The sequence below is a fragment of the Arthrobotrys flagrans genome (genome assembly GCF_004000055.1).
Source record: "Arthrobotrys flagrans strain CBS H-5679 chromosome Unknown unitig_1, whole genome shotgun sequence".
NCBI classification, from domain to species: domain Eukaryota; kingdom Fungi; phylum Ascomycota; class Orbiliomycetes; order Orbiliales; family Orbiliaceae; genus Arthrobotrys; species Arthrobotrys flagrans.
In genome coordinates, this window is record NW_027137556.1 from 5968862 (window position 1) to 5988183 (window position 19322).

General features: G+C 44.7%; 7 protein-coding genes across 7 annotated transcripts; 3 read left to right on the forward strand and 4 right to left on the reverse strand.

Annotated features, from left to right (window-relative positions):
- Positions 1 to 302: 302 nt before the first annotated feature.
- DFL_009767 (uncharacterized protein) lies at positions 303 to 1766 on the forward strand (the record flags this gene model as incomplete). The annotated part of the gene is made up of 1 exon (XM_067639702.1): positions 303 to 1766. One exon carries the CDS (start codon positions 303 to 305, stop codon positions 1764 to 1766), a length of 1464 nt encoding a protein of 487 aa, XP_067487464.1.
- Positions 1767 to 8072: 6306 nt separating this feature from the next.
- On the forward strand, positions 8073 to 9086 carry DFL_009768 (uncharacterized protein; the record flags this gene model as incomplete). The annotated part of the gene is made up of 1 exon (XM_067639703.1): positions 8073 to 9086. One exon carries the CDS (start codon positions 8073 to 8075, stop codon positions 9084 to 9086), a length of 1014 nt encoding a protein of 337 aa, XP_067487465.1.
- A 507-nt stretch (positions 9087 to 9593) lies between these two features.
- On the reverse strand, positions 9594 to 10427 carry DFL_009769 (uncharacterized protein; the record flags this gene model as incomplete). The annotated part of the gene is made up of 2 exons (XM_067639704.1): positions 9594 to 10069; positions 10256 to 10427. 2 exons carry the CDS (start codon positions 10425 to 10427, stop codon positions 9594 to 9596), a joined length of 648 nt encoding a protein of 215 aa, XP_067487466.1.
- Positions 10428 to 12148: 1721 nt separating this feature from the next.
- DFL_009770 (uncharacterized protein) lies at positions 12149 to 12885 on the forward strand (the record flags this gene model as incomplete). The annotated part of the gene is made up of 2 exons (XM_067639706.1): positions 12149 to 12196; positions 12259 to 12885. The coding sequence occupies 2 exons, from the start codon at positions 12149 to 12151 to the stop codon at positions 12883 to 12885; spliced, it is 675 nt and encodes a 224-aa protein (XP_067487467.1).
- A 516-nt stretch (positions 12886 to 13401) lies between these two features.
- On the reverse strand, positions 13402 to 14256 carry DFL_009771 (uncharacterized protein; the record flags this gene model as incomplete). Its single annotated transcript, XM_067639707.1, has 3 exons — positions 13402 to 13722; positions 13810 to 14135; positions 14229 to 14256. 3 exons carry the CDS (start codon positions 14254 to 14256, stop codon positions 13402 to 13404), a joined length of 675 nt encoding a protein of 224 aa, XP_067487468.1.
- Positions 14257 to 15043: 787 nt separating this feature from the next.
- On the reverse strand, positions 15044 to 15916 carry DFL_009772 (uncharacterized protein; the record flags this gene model as incomplete). Its single annotated transcript, XM_067639708.1, has 1 exon — positions 15044 to 15916. The coding sequence occupies one exon, from the start codon at positions 15914 to 15916 to the stop codon at positions 15044 to 15046; it is 873 nt and encodes a 290-aa protein (XP_067487469.1).
- Positions 15917 to 16803: 887 nt separating this feature from the next.
- On the reverse strand, positions 16804 to 18667 carry DFL_009773 (uncharacterized protein; the record flags this gene model as incomplete). Its single annotated transcript, XM_067639709.1, has 2 exons — positions 16804 to 18386; positions 18442 to 18667. The coding sequence occupies 2 exons, from the start codon at positions 18665 to 18667 to the stop codon at positions 16804 to 16806; spliced, it is 1809 nt and encodes a 602-aa protein (XP_067487470.1).
- Positions 18668 to 19322: the final 655 nt, after the last annotated feature.

The following is a 19322-nucleotide window of genomic DNA, read 5'->3' on the forward strand; positions in this document are numbered from 1 at the left end:
TTCGATATATCTCCACTTGTGCATCCTATCACCGCCTTCCTCAATATATATCTACCCTCCTCGGCTGCCACCCCCAACTTCCTCGTTTTTGTTTTCCTCAGACATTCATACATACCTCATCTATATATCTATCTACCTTGCCTTGCCTCAAGCCTTTCTTTCTTTTATAGTGGGGTTCTTTACTTTCATATCATATCATACATTCGACCTCATAAACATCTTATACTCTCATCGTCATCATCATTATCACAATCATCCTTCACGATATCCCTTGATCACATTCATCCAAAATGAATTCAACAATGATGCAGCCTTCCAACACAACGACAACAACGTCGCCGACTCAGATTAAGACCAAGAGAAGAAGAAGGGCCCCACCTTCTGGCGCTTCAGAACCTTGTCACACATGTCGACAAAACGGCCGTGTGTGTGACCGAAGACGGCCATACTGCACACAGTGCATTGAAACAAAAGGAACATGCTCTGGATATCGAACTCAGCTCACATGGGGTGTCGGTGTGGCTAGCAGAGGAAAATTGAGGGGGCTAAGTCTTCCTGTCCCTCTTTCTGACGAAGAAAGGGCAAAAAAGAACAGCGCCATGGCTGCTGAGAAGAAGGAAGAGAAGAAGAAGTTGAAGGCAGCTAGTGCCAATACCGGTGCAGGTATCTCGAAGCACAGTGCTTCTGCTTCCATTTCGTCTCTCGCTTCCGTCCGAAGCATGAGCACCCAGGATCTTGCTACTTTGACCAGCATGAACTCGATCCCATCGAGCATGTCGGCTTACAATTCGCCTACCGAGCCTATGGCTCCATCGTATCCTCAATATCCACAGCTCTCTCCCTTGAATACTGCCAACCATCCACCTCAATTCCAAAAGCTTATGCAAGCTGCTCACCACGCCCAAGGTGGATTGTCTCTGCTTCTGTCCCCCATGGATGATATGCACAGCCAACATGTTGAATATCACGCTGACGGCAGCTCCACTCCTGAGATTTACTCTCCTTTGTACTCTCCAGTTGATGGTGGCTATCTTCATAGCCCAGTTGATATCATTCACATTTCGCAAAACAGATCTCATCCTCCTACCTCGGTCCCTGACCATGTCAGCGACTTCTTCGAGGAGGAGTCTTCTGTCGGCCATAGCAGCCCTTCAATTCACGGTCATCAAGATGATAACTCTCCAGATGCCGAGGCTGATGGCGCCATCTCTGCACTTCTATACGACGAAGAAATGTTGAACAATATGTATCATTATTCTCGTCCAAACACTGCTCATACTAATAGTCAGTTTAACGGAAACGCCTCCCCATCCAATTCTCCTTCACCTCCTCCATTGGTTCACTCCAATTCTTTCCCAAGTGGTCACTACACATCTTATTCTCCAAGCTCTGCAGCTCGCCCTCAACAATTGGCCCGTCTTCATACGGGTCCAGCTCACCCACACCTCCAGATTTCTTCTCCCACTTCTTATCCACCAACTCCTAGTTCCATGTCTCCTTCAACTCCAACTACTCCAATCTACGGGCACTGCTTGTCGACTCCTCCACCAACTTCAATGCCTCCAACATCGGCTGCTGGTAGCGCATCGACGTTAACTTCACCTGCTGTTCTCCTTCAGCAACAGCTTTTGCAAAACCAGAACGCAATCATGCAACAACAACAACAACAACGCCAGCGACTTTTGCACCAGCACCAGCAACAGCAGCAACAGCAAAATAGCCTTTCTGCCGCTGACCAGCAGTTCTACCTTTCCCACTTAGGTTGAAATAGCATTTAGCGATTTCCTTATAATTTTCTTTTACCTCTGGAGCATAAATCTTTTGTTTTACTGTATATACCGGGGCGGGATCACAACAAACAAAAAGCGGCGTTTTTCGGTAATTTCCTCAGTCATTTCCATCCTCCACGATCAGAGCTTATGATCCTCATGGCCTTCCTCCTTTCACGACCTTCATGAAGGGGAACAGAAGCATAGAAGGAGTGGAACAAAATATTTCCTTAACTATTAGTGTACAGGATTATGATACCCAAGGGATATCTCTTATGTATATATTTCCTTTTGTCTGCATGTCGGTATGTTTGCGCATTGCTTCAGCAATTTCCAACTCTCAACACTCTCTTGGTGGCTCTTAGTCCTTTTGTATAACCTTTCAGATTCTCTGTATATTATATTACACTTCTTCGCCTTCTTTTTTTTCTTTCCTTTGTTCACTGCACGACGTTCATTTTTTCTTATTTTACTTACTATTTTAGACACTCACTGGCAACAATACGGTTTTAGTCACGAGCCAAAAAAAAAAAGCTGATTCATTCTTATTTTGCTGTTTTGTTCTTTTGGCTTCTTTTTTATTACAGACTTCTGTATATATATTGTCATCAATATTTCCTGTTTTGTTCTCCTAGAACTACATGTACATACAATACTAGCCTTTCGAGCTTTGCAAATGCACAAAAGCATCTTTAAACAAAACTACTTCTCCTTATCTGCATATTTTATTCTTAGTGAATAGTGAATCCTTAATAAGCCCTCTCAGCTCGGTCTAAAGTCTTACGCGATAACTAATGGTTATTTGAGATGACGACTTTATACATAATCGAGTAAACTTGTCTTAGTTAGAATATGATTAAGCCAATAATAGTAGTACTCACCCTCACGATCATGGTGAATGGAATAACGAATCGTTGCGGCTTTGCACTACATTACTGCCTAGATTCTAGACTGGATACATGATTAATTTCTGGACCTTGGCTGCGGCTTAAACAAGGTATACGTAGACATGGTACCATGGGTGCCAAAGCCAGGCAAAAAGTATCATATGAATCTTACATTTATTCTTGGACATAACCGATTTGTAAATGTTGGTTGGTTGGATACTTTGAAGACAACATCTAAGACCTGGGGTAGACTGCTACCCTTGAGCCGAATACGATATTGAAAGAACCTTGTACCCTTGCTTGGGATGTTAGAAGGATCCATTTTCATTTCATTTTTTCATTTCATACCTGAGACCTTCTCGCAGCCCAGCCGAGTTTCTTTGTACAACGTCGTACTCATCCCCTCATGAACTGAATTTTTATAGTCACAAGATGTGAAAGGGTTCTCTTGACCGGTAAGCCTACGCGGCGTATGCATAGGTTTCTTCAAATTTTGACATATCGGTTTTACAAAGCTTATGAAATTACGCAAGATGTTACTCAAAGTACACAAGGCAAAAAATGTGGGTAGCAGGAAATGCATTTCTCTCTCTCTCTATCGTACTCTCTCGTATTTCCCTACTGCTGATAGGATTCTTTTCTTTCAAGGCGAACTGCGCAAGCAAGGAGGCAGTCTGCCTCCGCGTACGGGATCCGTTGATGTGATCTGCCACTGAAGACATCGTTCCCATCCTCTACCTGTCGGGTCGCTTCGGGCTTTCGGTTTTCGCATATCGCATATCGCAGGAATTTCCGCTTATGCACCATGCTTGTATTTTTCTCTCGCAAATCTGAAGCGCATAGCATGTGTGTATAAGGCTGCAAGTATGCGCTGTCGCAAGGTAGAATCGTTCGGTATATGGCATAAAACACACATGCAAAACTTCGTTCGAATCGAGATAGGTTTGTAACCGTTCCGTATGATATCTCGATGTCTATGATTTCTTTTCCCATATCCTCTACTGAAGGGGGAAGGTTCTGTTACCCCGGAATTCCGATGGCGAAAAAGAAGCAATCTTCTGGCGATATGCACAATTCACGAAAGAAATGAAAGCGATGCATCGTATGTCTCAAGCTTTCCCTTCTATAGACATACCTTCTTGTCCGCGTAAAATTTTCTTCTAGCTTTAAGTTGCTTTTGCATATGTCCCGGTTTTTATCGGAACCTTTAGTTTCTTGACCTTCCACGACACAGTGTGAAACGTTGTATGGTGAATGGAAAACGGGCTGAGCTAACCAATCAAACGGACGATTCTATTATGAAGTGTATGCAGACGCCTTTTTTTTCGCAAAATTTGATCGGTAGTGTTATGCAACTGAATTCGCGACAGCTGACGTGCTTGTGACGCCCTATCCCATAAGGTTCCGTGGATCGTGGCGTGAAATGGGCGCTCTGCACTGAGCTCCTGCTTCGGTTCCAAATACTGTTTTACTTTCCAAAACAAAACTGGCTTAGACGTCCGCAAAATTGCGAGATAGGGAAACAATCCTTCGAGAAGGAATATTTTCAGTCGTGGGATGAAACCTGGACTCTCTGTGGAATAGACTGCAAAAAGGAGCCACGGGGGGAGCCCTTGCAGGTCTTACGACACGCGAAAGTACGGAAAAGACATTTTAACGGCAAAACCAACCGTATTCGAATTTGTGTATCTTGTGCCTTAGCTTGTGATGGTTAGTTCGCAATTGAAGCTGGGGAGTTAACTCTGGGTTGATGTCTTGCCTTGCATTGTTTCGTGTTGTCTTGAATTTTCAGTATACCCTTAGCTTCAATTTTTTTGCCTATCAAAAGCTTAGCAAATGGGATCGCATTGCGTCTCGATATTCTTCGGGTTTGGGAATTATTGTTTTTGATTAAGAGCAAAGATGACATCGCGATTTTGGAAAGTCGACGCAAGAGGAAGAGTAAAACAGTTGCCGACGTGGTCCGTCTCGCTAGGACCCGCAACAAAACAATATCCAACCAACTTGGGTATGTCCTGCAGATTCCAACAAGCATTTGGCGAATGCTTCAAGAAGAAAATTTTCGATTGTTGAGACTAGAAATCTATTTGCGAAATGCAACGACATCGTATCAAAAGATCCATCCATCCATGCTCTTGTACTTCATGATTGGGTTTCTTCAGCATTGATGTTTCATTTTTCCCGGAAAACTTTTTTTTTGCGTTCGATGCGTTGGAAGATTCAAGCAGAAGCATGGCGGTAGCTTCAGCTAGGACAGACAGTTCGAGAGTTCTCTGTCGGGACTCCGCGATTTCCATGTTCAGTTGAATGGTGATACCGAGAAAAATTGCCCAGAGCTTCGGGTCGAAGAAACTTCTTCATGTGATTGAGCTCCCCATACCATGCTCTGACAGGGATGGCCGGCCGGTGTTTTCCTACGATACCCTTTGGAGGTTTTTAAGTTCACTTTGAGATTAAACTGCAAAAATATCTCAAGAAGTTTTATGGTCAAGAAGGGTCCCATTTAGGCTGACATGTTTCCCCTCGACAATCAAGACTCCCAAGACCTTACTAAACTACCCTGGTGCTTCGGTTCTTCGGGATCATCCTTGGCCTGTTAAGTACCCCACTAGCCTCCGGCGGTCTAGAAGGGAGTTTATCGCGATCACTGATATCATGTCAAAAAAGAGTTATATCGAAACGTAATTATGAGCACGTTGTCCAAGCGCACGTACTTCGTATCCAACCCGGGATATATTTCGCTGCGCAAAGTAGTTCGGCCCTGGATCACTTCTAAGTGTTTGGATCCACGTGTCCACCAGTACGTTCCAGCTGTGAGACTAAAAAAAAAAAAAGCCTACAGAGTATCAATTCCTCGAGCTTATGCTTCAGCCAGATGCAGACTGCCTGTCAGTTCAGCTATTGGATAAAATTATTAACTACAGCCAATCAACTCCGAAGCCAATACGACTGAACAACGCAATTCTAATCGGCGTGTCTGTTGCATATTGTATTAAGTAACAAATCCGCCGCAATGGAAGTTCTTTTTTGAGATTTCTAACAAAAAATATTCTGGTTAACCTTCAGATCGAAACGGTGATATCAATCGATACCGAAATGCTACCAGAGTGGGTCCCGTGTGGCGAAAGAAGGGTGGGGTGCATGCAACCAAAAGTCTTGGTATTCTGGCTGCCTTACGGACCGACATGGTTTACCAGGTGTCGAATGTCTTAAGCTTGGATATTACCGACATATAATGCCTGTAATCATTTAATCATAAAGGGGACAAGGGAATACAAAAGTTGGCTTTGGCGATAAAGGAAACTACGGTGGGCTTGGGAAAACTGTCCCAATTGATAACTCTTAAGTAGTTCTTGCAGACGTTTTCATACAGTATTCACGGTTGAAGTCCAAATGCTTCAAGTTTCGCAACTATCATGATGAAACTCAGATCGAAGCGAAAGCTGACCTAGTTAGATATTCACCACCCCAGCTTTCCCTTCTGTACTTTCGGTTAATTAAGCTAATCACCAAAAAAAAAAAAGCCTTTCCTCAAATGTTTGATGAAGGAGCGTCGGCTAGCTAGCTGCGATCCACAGGAATAGTTGTCCTAACCTGAACTTATCACGTAATTGTTAATAATCCTTCCCTACAGCCAGAGGAAACCCGGGACTGGTCATTCAGACCAAACACCCCTATCGATTTGCCTCCTCCTCACCTCATTCTCGGGAGCGAAGCGAGGAATAAAACGGACGAATTTCCGGAAACGATTACAACCTAATGCAGCCGAGGGTTTGGGAGGTTGGTTTAGCTTGTGCCATGGGATTCGATTTCCAGAACTTGGTTACTTATCACTGGTTGGAAAGAGTTTTCTAAAGAACTCTTCCAGGGCTTCCTGGCTTTCGTGGCGACGGATGAGCTTTAGTTCATGGATTCTCTTGAATTATCCTATTGGTGCGAGTTAATTGGCCAACCCAGCCTGAGCGCTAACACCCCAGCCCAGATATATCTTTCTGAAGAAAACGGAATTCTCCCAGAACCTATAAGCTTATACATAAGTTTGATAAGTTCTTGAGAGATATCGTCTGTTTGCGCCCGATTGATGTTGCAATATGCACATGAATGGGTAGACTGTAGTACCGATGGGTACAATTCTAGTTAATGTTTAATGACCCTGCTTGCCAAATCTACTAGAAATCAATGTGGTAGATAATATTGATAGTTGCCGCATAAACGCCGCACAAAAGTATTCAAAGAAGCTAATTTATTCTCGCCTATCTATTTGAAAGCTCTCATAATGGATGCTTACATATGCACACCGATATGGCGCTCATGAAGTTCGACTGCTGCAAGACCAAGGCTATATACTTACATATCACTTCTATGTACCAGCAGCCCTCAGCTGATCAGCCAGGCTCCTAGCCCTGTGTCAAGCTACCGCACTTTACCACAAAAGACTGTGTTGTGCTCAAAAAGGAATTTTGCTGCCCCTCTTGTGGGGCTATAAACCACATCGAAATATTAATTGTCCAGTGCAGTTATATATTTCTTGGAAACTCTCATGAAGCTTTCGAGCTCGGTTTTCTCCGTCCATATTCCTTAAATTGCCCTTAAATACAGGACCCCAAGATGAATCACTGTTTTTGCCAACTTCAATTCCCTGGAGTTTGAGAGTTATATCTAGCACGAAGCCACTTGTGGGTTTTAGGCAACAGAGGGAGGCCATAATGCAGGTCTTCACCCTAGGTCCGAACACTCGAAGCCTAGAGTATTTTTACTAAGAAATCCACGCATAGTGATGCTTAGTGAAGTAGGTCTACCTCGCTTTTGAAACGGCTTTCGTGGCCAACAAGCGATAGTCATAGCCTTATCTACATTTTTCCTCCCCATTTATCGGGGGCCCTTTTTCGGCAAGACAAATTCAGATGTATCATGTGTTACTTGAGGTTCCTCTTTTTTGGCTGGACCCTTAGGGTTCGAAGGCTTTACCGCTATAGGACAATGTGTATGGTTACCTTCGCCCTTTGGTACAGAGTTTTTGTTTCTTAAAACAATTTCTCGGATTGTCTAGGGTTTGATCTTACTGCTGATCTGATATCGATAGCCTGAATTAGTTCATATCTATTACGCATTGCATGGAAGCAAAAGTGTTGTTGATGCGTGGTATTGACGAATTAGGGTGCTGATGAGCGTAGAGGTACACAGACAAGGCAGGGATTTACTAAGATCTGGCAGCCCGTTACCTAGGGAGCTGTAGCTTGTTGCTTAACATATTCCTGGTTAGCTAGCCTTGACAGCTGCAGCAGCTAGACATAGTAGCATCGGGATCCTCCATGTGTTGGCTGCAAGATCCACCTTAAGCAACCAGAGTCACACGAAACCCATTTCACCTACTCTCATCGCCATCACGACCATCCACCCTCGTAAAACAACGGCCATGGCTCCCACAAAGAACATTTTCCAATTTCCTGAACTTCTTGAGGCTGTCTTGCTTCAAGTTCCTCCAGTCATCGTTCATACAACTTGTAGACTCGTCTGCAAGGGATGGAAGGATATCATCGAAACCACTCCGGCCTTGAACCATTACACCAAAACCGGTCTCTGGCTTCCCGACAAAATCCACAAAGATTTGAATGTAAAACAGCCTCTTCCAGAGGCCTATAATGCTTTCACTCCTATGGCACTTGATGTCCTCCAACTCTACTGGAGAAAACTCGAAGCTCTGACCGTCAAAGCCCTCGAATATGACTACATTAGAGAAGAAGATGCGTCAGAGGAAAATCCAGTTCCCACTCCCAGTCGCCTCCCTGTTGTTAAGAATATCGGTTCATTGTTGAAAACTTTTCAGTCCGTTGTCCGACATGTTCAACTCCTCCGTCCCGGATTTACCTACATCCACTTCAAAAAGTTCACCAAGAACTGGGACGCCCGTATCTACAACTCTAATGGGGAAGTTCAAGCTGTCAAAATAGAAATTCCCGAGAACAATACCAATCCACTTCTTGAAATCATGGCGCAGATGGGGTTGAGCGTCTGGAATGCGACAAAGTCAGATGCTTACGACTACAACCCCGACGGAATCGTTCCAAGACACGAGAACGGCGAGGTTAAAGCATACATCCTCATCATAGTCGACTACAAACTCAACTCAGCCGAGCTCATGATGCAAGAAGCGGAAAGGAAGCACAAGCAGGAGCTGCAACGGAAGGAACACCGAAAAATGGCCAAGGATGCCATCAGGGCTCGGTCGCAGGCTTTGGTTCAGGACGGATTCGGACCGCTTGACGATGATACGGAGGAAGATAATTGGGAAGAGAAAGAAAGGAGGATACACGACGAATATGAGAAAGCTCAAGGAACCAAAGTTTTCAAGGAGCTTTTACGATTCGGAGATTATGCTCCACACAGGCCGGTCTTAGTTATCCGCGGTACGAATTATGGATTCACCTAATCGACTATGGTATTGTCTTGCAAGAGCTATATTACCTGCCGACGAGACAAAGTTACCATGGTTTTTGATTTTCACGCATTGTTTTCCTTAGTTACATATTTTTCCTGGTTACATAGCCCTGAGGCTCTCAACGCCTAACGACACCTTACCCCTTCATTCTTTCTTTGTTGCATATTTTTTCCGCGTTCCGCTTTACCATTTGTAATTAATTCTCCACAGAACCAGAGACTACTCGTGGAAAGGAAGTTTACTCTTATCCTTCCATCTTTACAATTAAAGATTAATTTTAATTTTAATAATATTTGTCAATGGTAGTTAGTGGGACTAGCTATGGTGATATACCAACAGTAAGATTAATAAATATCTCCTGGAACTATGGAACATGAGATATCCTAGTTTCCCGGAGCCCGGTGGTTCCCCATGACCTTTAAAATTTCTAACTACAATAGTATACATACAAACACCTAGCCATTGCACATAACGAAACCATATCCACCCTGAAAAATCCTAGTTGGCATGGGAGAAACCCGGAAGAGGAGTAATCGTCAAATCATTATTTAAAGCGCAATCGCCCGCAGTCTTCGAGCCATAACGATAAATATGATCAATCTTATATCCCGACTGGAACTTATGAGTCAACCATTGGCCATCCTCGCTCAAGAACGAAAAGATATAAGTATCAACATCATCCTCCTTAGTATGATTAACCACAATCCTGAGCTTTCTAGTACCGTAGTAATCATAACTAGCCTGCTTCAACGTAAAGTTTGTAACACTAGCATTCTGAGTCCATCCTCTCTTAATCTTCTGAGTGAAGTGGATGTTTGCATCGTAGTTGTCGAAACGCATGTGGATAATGTAGGTTTCGAGGTATTTGCTCGGGTCGGGGTCGAGGGTTGTCATGAAGTTTATGGCGGTATAGTGCTCGACATTGTGTGGGGTGACGGTGGCGTCTAGAACGATCGAGATTCTGTCGAGGTCATCTGGGAGGGGTCAGATGTTGCTGACGGGCATGGCAAAGGTCTGGAAGTTGCCCTTTGGCTTTACGGGATCTGTTGTTTCATCTTTTGGTGCTGGTGGGGCTGGTGGAGCGTCTATTGGTGGGAATAGGTTAGCTTCAAGATTAATTTCGATGATTTGTAGATGATAGGGACGGATGGAATACTAACCCAATAATGGCAATGGTTGGCCGAGTTCGTTTTTGGGTTGAAAACCCTGACCAAGTGTATTATCGGGAGCAGGCCGTCCTAGTTGGTCCTTATCCCAAGCGTTTTGACCGTGGGGTTTGGCCCAGGGATACCATTCGTCAACGATCTGGTCAATAGTGCTGAGGAGTGTCATTTTGACTGATAAATATTTAAATTAGGATGTTTATAAAGTATAATAGATGCTATAGTTGAGAGGTGGGATTGCGATGCTATGTCTGTTTGGTGATGCTATAAGAAAACTTTTTGTTGGAGAGGCGATATCCAGTTCTTTATATTTCCAGACTGAGCTCTGAACACCAGTATCTAATGCGAATGTTATAACTGATACTAATTCCCACTGTTAACACTAGAGTTCATTACGTAGTGGGCTGAAAGGCATTCATATGTCCTACATAGCTACAGCTTAGAGCTATTTCCCAATATCCCAGACCCAACATCACGAATTTCGGTTCTACGCTGGGCATAACCGTTGTTGAGCTGTAGGTTACCGAAATGGGCGTTGTGCGCTAGTTGCAGCAGGGATGCCCGTAAAACGGCGGGCTATTTGTGGTCGCATGCAGGCGCATGCCAGGGCAGTCAGGAAAAAACACACGACGCAACTGCACACCAGAGCGTTCAGGGCCAGCCGCAAATAGGTGTCGCCATTGTTTCAAGCTTTATTGAGAAAAGCGGGAGAGATATCTGTATGTAAAAAGGTTAAACCCAACGGTCGCTCAAAAGGGAAAGATCACGGCTTGTACGGCTTTGCAATTGCAATGTGAAGCTACAACAACAACTCGAAATGGTTTAACTAGGGTGGTTCAGTACTATTCTATATGCATCTGGCGTGCATAAGGCATGAGGCTTCAGCAGCCAAAAAAATCCAGCCGCTTCAACATTCAACAGTTCCCGCATCATGGCATCTTCTGTGGATACTTGCATCGGAGCGCCTTTATGAGACGAGGTATTATGTGGAGCTTACATCCCCTCGGGTGTCGATTGATCCGGGCTTATTCTCCTGTGTCCGAGTGGGGTAAAATATGGAAACGAATAGCATATAAAGGAAAAGTATACGTACCTCGGACCTTGGTACAGCAAGCTTTATAGCCGTGACTAATTGAACGCTTAAGTACGGCATCTGTTTTTCTGAATCCGCCTTCACCGGCACAAACTTGTAAGCTTGTTTTTTCGTACGCTTCGTATATAAAATGTTTCCATTCATTGCTTAGGGGTTTACTTAACTGAATTGAAGTCTTGTCAAACTTGCTCGATTCTAAACCGTTCGAAGTATTAAAGATAGAGGGGCTGCCGAATTACAGTTTTTGTAGAGCGAGTGGTACCATGGTACAGTTGTAGGTTTATCAAAATACGCCATCTCTCTATATAAGAACGCCTATGTAAATTTCTTTTTCGACTAAACGGGACAGACCCAGCGTAATTTTGATCCAATATAGTGGCCTCGAGGTAATTTGAACGTTTGTAACGGTCTATAATAGTCTCGAGGCTAGCCGTCAGCATGCCGGGGTCCATAGTCGACTTCGCGAATTCGTAGAGACTGAATGGCAACGTCGAGATGGGGTGGTGTTGTATTTTATGCGTTGCCGCCAAGGAAGCCTGCCTGTTTGGGACGCGCGAGTGACATCCAACCAAACGACCTCGTCAACCCGGCCCAACCACAGCCCTCATCACCTCTCCAAGCCACATACCTGTCTCCAGAGCCTCATCGACGCCCTCAAAACTCCGCTGTAGCTACAAAAGTATATACGCAAGGGATCTACACCTTTATTTCCCTCCGTACGGCTTCATAACACCCCTGGTTCTGCTCTCATCCCCGAGATCCCGTGCTCGGTCTTTACATACCCTTGGCCTTTGAAAATGCAGACAATAAAGAGCTTCATCTGGGGTCCCGATCCTGCTGAACAGGTACTTCTTCCTCTCTCTCTCCCTCGAAGAAACTGATATTAACTTATACTCTTCTCCAAAAGCAACGAAAATGTAACTCCCTGATCCGCCAAAACGCCCGCCACCTCGACCGCCAAATCAGCACCCTCAAAACCCTCGAAAACAAGACAAAATCCCAAATCAAAGCCGCCTCCAACCGTACATCTTCCACAAACAAAACCCTTTCCAAAAACTCACAACTCGAAATCCGACTCCTCGCTCGAGAGCTAGTCAGAATTCGAAAACAGCATACAAGGCTAAATACCTCCAAAGCTCAACTTGAATCCGTGGGGATGCAAGTTCGTGAGGCATTTGCCGTAAGGAAGATTCAGGGATCGATGAAAGCTTCGACGGATGTTATGAAGAATGTAAATGCTCTGGTACGGTTACCGGAGTTGACGGGGACGATGCAGGAACTTACGAAAGCTTTGACGGCGGCGGAGATTATTTCGGAGATGACGGATGATATGGTACCTGTGGAAGAAGAGTTTGAAGATGAGGAGGCTGAAGAAGAGGTGGATAAGGTTATAGCGGAGATTGTGGGTGATAGATTCGCAGAATCGTCGGTGCCTGTGGATATGCCGGAGGTACCAGTTGCCGAAGAACCGGTGGCAGACGAACAGGTGGATCTAGATGAAATGAGGAGTCGACTAGAGCAGTTGAGGAGTTAGGCAGGGGGTGTTTCATATTCTTATAGATGGCGGCTGTAATGACTAATATACGTAGGTAATGGTTGCATTTAGGACTTTTGTTATTCTTCGGATGGTGATGTTGGGGTTTCGGGCATCGATAAGTGCTCTTGTCAGCGAGCTCTCCTGTTTGTACCTTGTCTATACGTTTTTTGGTACCTGATTATATGATATCCTATTTGCATTTTAACTTTGGTTTCTTACTTGCATTTCATACGATTCTAAGTAGACAACAGCTTAAATGGTCGTCTTCAAGCTCATAGATTTTAGCAGTTATAATTTTTTTGTTTAATTATAAACCAGATCAATTGGTTCTTTTGTGATATGCCCATCCCAGAAGTAAGAGGTAAAAGCACTAAGCCACAAATATATGGTATGCCAACTACGCCTAGAAAGAGACAGAAGACGAAGCCAAGCATCAACCCTCTCCCTCCAGCATAATTACGTCATCGCTTTCAACAAAGGCTGACCAGAGAATAATACATAAGAGAAATCCATCTAATCAAGCTCCTCAATCGGCGACTTCTTCTTCTCTCCCGCTGCAGGCTCGCTAGGGACAGCCTTGGACTTCTCCTCACCCTCGAGGTCGGGCATATCCTCGTCGTCGCTGTCGTCTTCGAGGCCAGCTCCGCCACCGGACATATCCATACCTGGCATTCCCATACCACCTAGACCGCTAAGATCTGAAGCTCCTCCGAGCTTGGAGAAGTCGATGCCACCGAATCCGCCGGCATCATCGCCACCACCGAACTGTGACATCATATTGGGGTCATATTCTGGCTCAGGAGCTGGACCGTCTTGCTCATCTTCATCGACCCACTAAAAAAACGCGTGCAAAAGTTAGTATTCTTATCTTTGTATTGTTTCTTTTCTTTGTTATGAAGATGGTGGAAATGGGGAATCAACCTTATCGAAATCCGTCTTCAACCAATGCAGCTTAAGCTTCTCCTTCGTCAATCTCGGCCAGAACTCTTCCTTCAAGACCTTTTTCCGGATGATGCACTCAGTGGCTCTGTCGGTATGAATGTGTCTACTGTTCTCCACGTCGATTTCTTCGAAAAAGTCGATCTTGAAGCTGTACTCCTTGCCCTTGTTTGTCACGCCCTTGTAGGAGAGTGATGTGGAGGTTAAGTCGAGCCTGAGTTTATCCTTGGGGACATCAGACTGTAGGATGGTGACATAGAGGGTGTTCTTTTCGGCGACGGTAGGGTTGGAGCGTTGGGCCCAGATGACTAGATGTAACAAAGTTGTGGGGTTAGTTGGGGTTCACGATACCGATACGATCTTCAGGAAGGCGGGGTGGAGGGGTATCGTATCGTACGTACCCTCTGGGAAGAACGTTGTAGCAGCCATTATGTGTGAGAGGAAGTCGGTTTGATGGTGATGAAGTTCGTAGAATTGGAAGACGCGAAAGGATTTGAAGTCAAGAAATGGGGAAATGAGATGTCGATATGGTTGATGTTGATGAGATGGATGAGATCAGAAGAAGGCTGAAAGGTCGTCCAGTTGGAATTTTGTGTGTTGGGAACTTCTCGCAGGTATTCTAGAGCTTTCCAGCACCAACACGCCCCACTCAACGCAAACCGCGCGGTCCTGCCAATCTCTCCTGCTTTATCCTGACAAGTTCACGACACTAATGTGATGAACCGCGTTTAATTATCTAAACACCTAGGGGTGCTAAGTTACTCAGATTAGCTACGACAGGAGACATTGTCCCCCCCTTTTTTTTTTGTTCGAAAAATTGTTACAGAAGTCGCCAAAATCGAGATGGCACAGCGGGTAACGGTCCCCTTAGGTACCAGTATCTAGTTAACGGTTAGACTTAGGCATATAGTTATATAAGGGACGATATACAATATTATTATATTAGCTGTTAGGTAAGCATATATGTACTTCTAGTGGCTTGAATCTTAGGAGTATGGAAATTAACAGTTTAGTCGTGAATTATCTCAATTGATTACTTAACATCACCACCGTCGACCTGTGAATAGTTCCCTACGTAAGTAATTGGAATGTCTACGAAGAATTATATATCGAAGTTGTTTATATGAAGAAGCCCGAACTCCTTATATCATTACAGAATCACTCCTAAAGTACATTCAAATATAACAAAAACTTTCTATATTGTACAAAGAATGGCTTATTTATCCGCCATATCAAAGAAGACGAACTCTGCAGCTCGGTTTCCTACACTCTCGAAGGTCAATTTACTACCTTCACCAGCCTCGATCTTGAGACCATCACCTTCCTCGAGGACCTGTTCAGACCCGTCCTCCGCAGTGACCTTCAACTTAGCGCCTCCCTCTGGGGCACTCTCGTTCTTCTTCCTGATACCAGAACTCATAACCAATTGTACAAGTCCCAATCTCTTCCTTCCGTGATCCAAATTCTCAGCACCAGCTTTCTTGGTAAAAGTGTGATCAACGCTATCACCCTTTTCCTTCAGAATACTAGCAAAGAATTCAACGTCTGCCGGAATAGGGATTAATTCCTCCTTTCCGTCCTGCTTGGGAACACTGGCAAGCTTATCTCCAAAGTTCTCTCTAGGAGAGATAATCTTCTTCAACAAGCCGGCTTTACTGTCCTCCGGATGGTGTCGTGTGTAGTAGGTAGGCTTTAACTTGGCCTCATCAGGCTTAACCCAGATCTGCAAAATCGAAGCATCGGATTTATTCCCAGCATACTCCGAATGACTGATCCCCGTACCCGCAGAGGTATATTGTACATCTCCACGTTTGAGAACCTCTACATTACCAAGGGAGTCTTTGTGAATAATCTCGCCTCGGGTGATATATGTAAAGATCTCGAATTCGCGATGGTGGTGAGTATCAAAGCCCTTGGCACGGGCGACGTTGTCTTCGTTAATAACCCGTAGGGGCCCGTAGGACATGTCTGCCGGGGAGTAGTAGTTTGCGAATGAGAAAGTGTGGTAGGTGCGGAGCCAACCGTGGTCGGCGTAGCCGCGGGAGGAGGAGAGGCGGGGGATAAGCTTCAATGCTGTGGATTTCGACATTATTGCTTTGAGGGTTGTATGTGAGGTTTGTGTATTTGTAGAAATAGTGGGTTTAATTAAGTATAACTAATTGCAGTGATAAATTAGGCTTCGTATAGGTGTATATATCTGACTTAATTGTAGTGATCTAGTAAATATCAATTGAATTGAATTGGAATGATCTGATGGACTTTTTGGAAACGAAATCGATCATGGAGGCTTCCTCGAGGTGAATTTATATCCGTCTCCTCCCCATATCCCGATGACGAGCTTCTGCAGGTATGAGCTGCATTAGTCCGCATTTCCAATAGATGACTTAAAACTTAGATTTTTAGATTCATAGGTCCAGGTCAATCAAGAATATTCGATTATGGAAGACGTTAGTCAAGGCATTCAAGCTTCTTAAACATGGCTTAGCAGGTGGTATTTGGTGGGTTAGCTAAGGTGGAGAGTTGGTTCAGTAAGCCGCCAGCGGGCTGAATAAGAACCCTTTGTGGATGACAAAGGTGAATAATCCGGCTAAAGATGCTTTACAAAACAAGAGACCTCGACTCGACTTGCCCTATTTGCTAAAGTTGGATGTAAGTGTAACAAAGTCAACGCAGCCCTGAAGTTCGCCAACACCTTTGCTTCACCATGCATAACTTAATTTAAGAATGTTATGGTCACGAGATTGAATTGAAGAAGTAGCAAATCTAGATTAGAAAAGATTGTGTATATTAAGGATCGTGACTATCATATTAAGTATCGTTAAGAAAAACAGCGCAAGCTATGCAATAGGGATACAGAAGATCTGAACAAGAACAAGAAGATACAATGCGAAACCGAGCCAAACACCAATGCCATGCTATGCTATGTTCTATATATGTGTATAAGTAAATAGGTATAATTTTCAAAACTCCTTCCATTTAGAAGACAAAGTCAGGGAATCTGGCTTCTTCCTTCTCACCCTCTTCAGCAGGAGCGGTTTCGTCTGCAGTTTCGGCGACTGGCTCAGTAGTGCTTGGTGCATCCTGGTTGCTACCTCCTTGGCTAGTGAATTCGAGATAACCGTTAGGAAGAGCAACTGGAGGCAATTCAATCATAGGCTTTTCCTCAGGAGTGGCCTTGGAAGCGCCCTCTGGGATCACCTTCTGAAGATCAGCGGGAGGAAGGATGGGAGCGGCAAAGCAGTGTCCAGCAATTGGGACTTCGTGGCTCCAGAGCTTGAATTCCTTGTCGAACTCGGTACCCTCAACACCACCAGCGACGGTGATTTCGAACTCATCAGAAAGACCAATTTTGAGACCACCAGATCGGAGCGAATCAAGATCATCTTGACCGGGGCAGGCATCATCAGGGAGGAGGCCAGCTTGAATGACAGCCTTGTTAGAAGCCTTGAAGTCAGTACGGATACCGACGCTCTTGCCAGCGATGATGAGACCGAGGTTGAGTCTAGCCTTAGCATAAAGGGCAGCAGATCCCTCGGCGTAGAGCTTATCAAGGGAGAAGCTTGGTGTGAAAGTAGCACCCTCGAAACCGGAAGACTTAGAATCGGTGACTGCGAAAGAGTGAACTTCAACGCTGGCGGTGTCTGGAATACCCCATTCGAATCCAACGCTGAAACCACCTTGTGCCTTAAGGCCCAACTCGAATCCAGGACCGACTTCAATAGCCCAACCGACAGAAAGGATATCGCTGATGGTGATGGGGCTGCTGGCACCGGGGATTGGGATCAACTTTTCGATTTCATAACCATCGTCGAGATCGGCCTCGATGTCAGTGGTAATCTTGATTTTGCCACCCAAGCCCTTAGGAGTACCACGAGCAACAACCTCGCCGAGAAGACCGTTTTCCATGCTATATTCGGTATCCCAATGGATCGTACCAGTTGTGTAGCATCCAACACACTTAGATTCAACACGGACCTTGTCGCTTTCGAATGATCGCCAAAGGAGGATTTCGTTTTCCTTGTCGCCGGTGCTGAGGTCGACATCGAAAGTACCACCAGCGAGAAGTTTTGCGGCACCATCGAGGAGCATACCGGTTGGAGTTTTTCGGAAAAGAGCGAAAATTACCTTGATGATAGCGGCAGTATCACGCTTCACGAGCCCGGCTGGAAGATCTGTAACACTGCGGGTACCGAGCCTCATGTCGTAGGTGGCAGCGGTTTCGTTCCAAGAGGTAGCTTGAGTAGAGAAGGTAGTAGTCAAAGCAGCCTCGTTGAAATCGATACCAACGACTTTGTATGGATGGCGTTCAGCATCTGGGCCACAGCCAACATGGTTGGCGATCAAGTAGAAAAAGTCGGACTTGTTTTGATTGACATAGTCCCAGTTCTCGATGGCTCGCTCCATGGCCTGGGAGGATTTGAAGGCAACAGAGATCTTCTGGTTAGGGTCCTCGCATTTAATGGAAGAAGTGAGGTCATCGAAAGACTCCAAAGCAAGGAGAGGGTAGTCAGCCTCTGGCTTCTTGAGCTTCATATCAGCCACAGTCATGGAACCGTCCTCTATAAAATCGGTTAGTACTCGCAGATATCCGAAGGAAGTAAGGAGAGTTTATACTATTAGGGTAGGTCCATGTGAGCTGCATCTCATCTTGGAGATCCAACTTGGACAAATCGTCCGCTCGCTTCTTCAAGTGTGGGTAGAGGTGCTCAGATCGGGTCGGCAGCATTCGCTCCGCCTTTCCGAGATTAACATCACCACTCTTTGTCAAATAAGCCTGTGCTGGCAAGCTAAACAATCCTGCTGCCAATGAAGACAGAGAAAGGAGTTTTGCAGAAACCATTTTGAAAGTGAATTATTAAATCAAAAAAAAATAAAAATTTATATTAATTAAGAGAAAGCGAGCCGCACAGCAGACGCCAAAGAAGAGAATATAGAAGAAAAGAAAAAAGAAAAGAAACCTTGACCAGCAGGTAGACTGTTTTCAAGCCCAGCTTGTTATTCAAGAACCAGCTTGCTTTGATCGATGTTGATGACGATGATAGAATCGAGTAGGAGGGGACATCTCAAATAGTTATATACTTTTCGTACCTGCCTTAGTTTATCCAGCCTATCGATCTACATATCGAATTTACATCTGCATGCATGCATACAATTCGCGATGCAATTCTCGCACGAGTTTAACGTTTCTCAGGAGCAAATTTGCAAAGTCCCAATCAATTTTCAACGCCTATGACGACAAGCCAAGGCGCTATGCTATCCCACGATATAGCTTATTTCTGTGGGGATTCAGGCCTGGCTCGTTTCGAAATCAAGGGATCTCCGTATTGCTTAGTCTCACATAAGTTTTCTCTCATTTTTCTCGAAGAAGCAATCTTTGAAAAATCCTCGATAGAGGAAATATTTCCAGGGTTCCGAGCCAAGAGCCTCAAAGTATTCGAGGCTTACATAGAAGTGGTTTAGTTCGGGTTGTTCGCATGAATCTACATGGCCACATT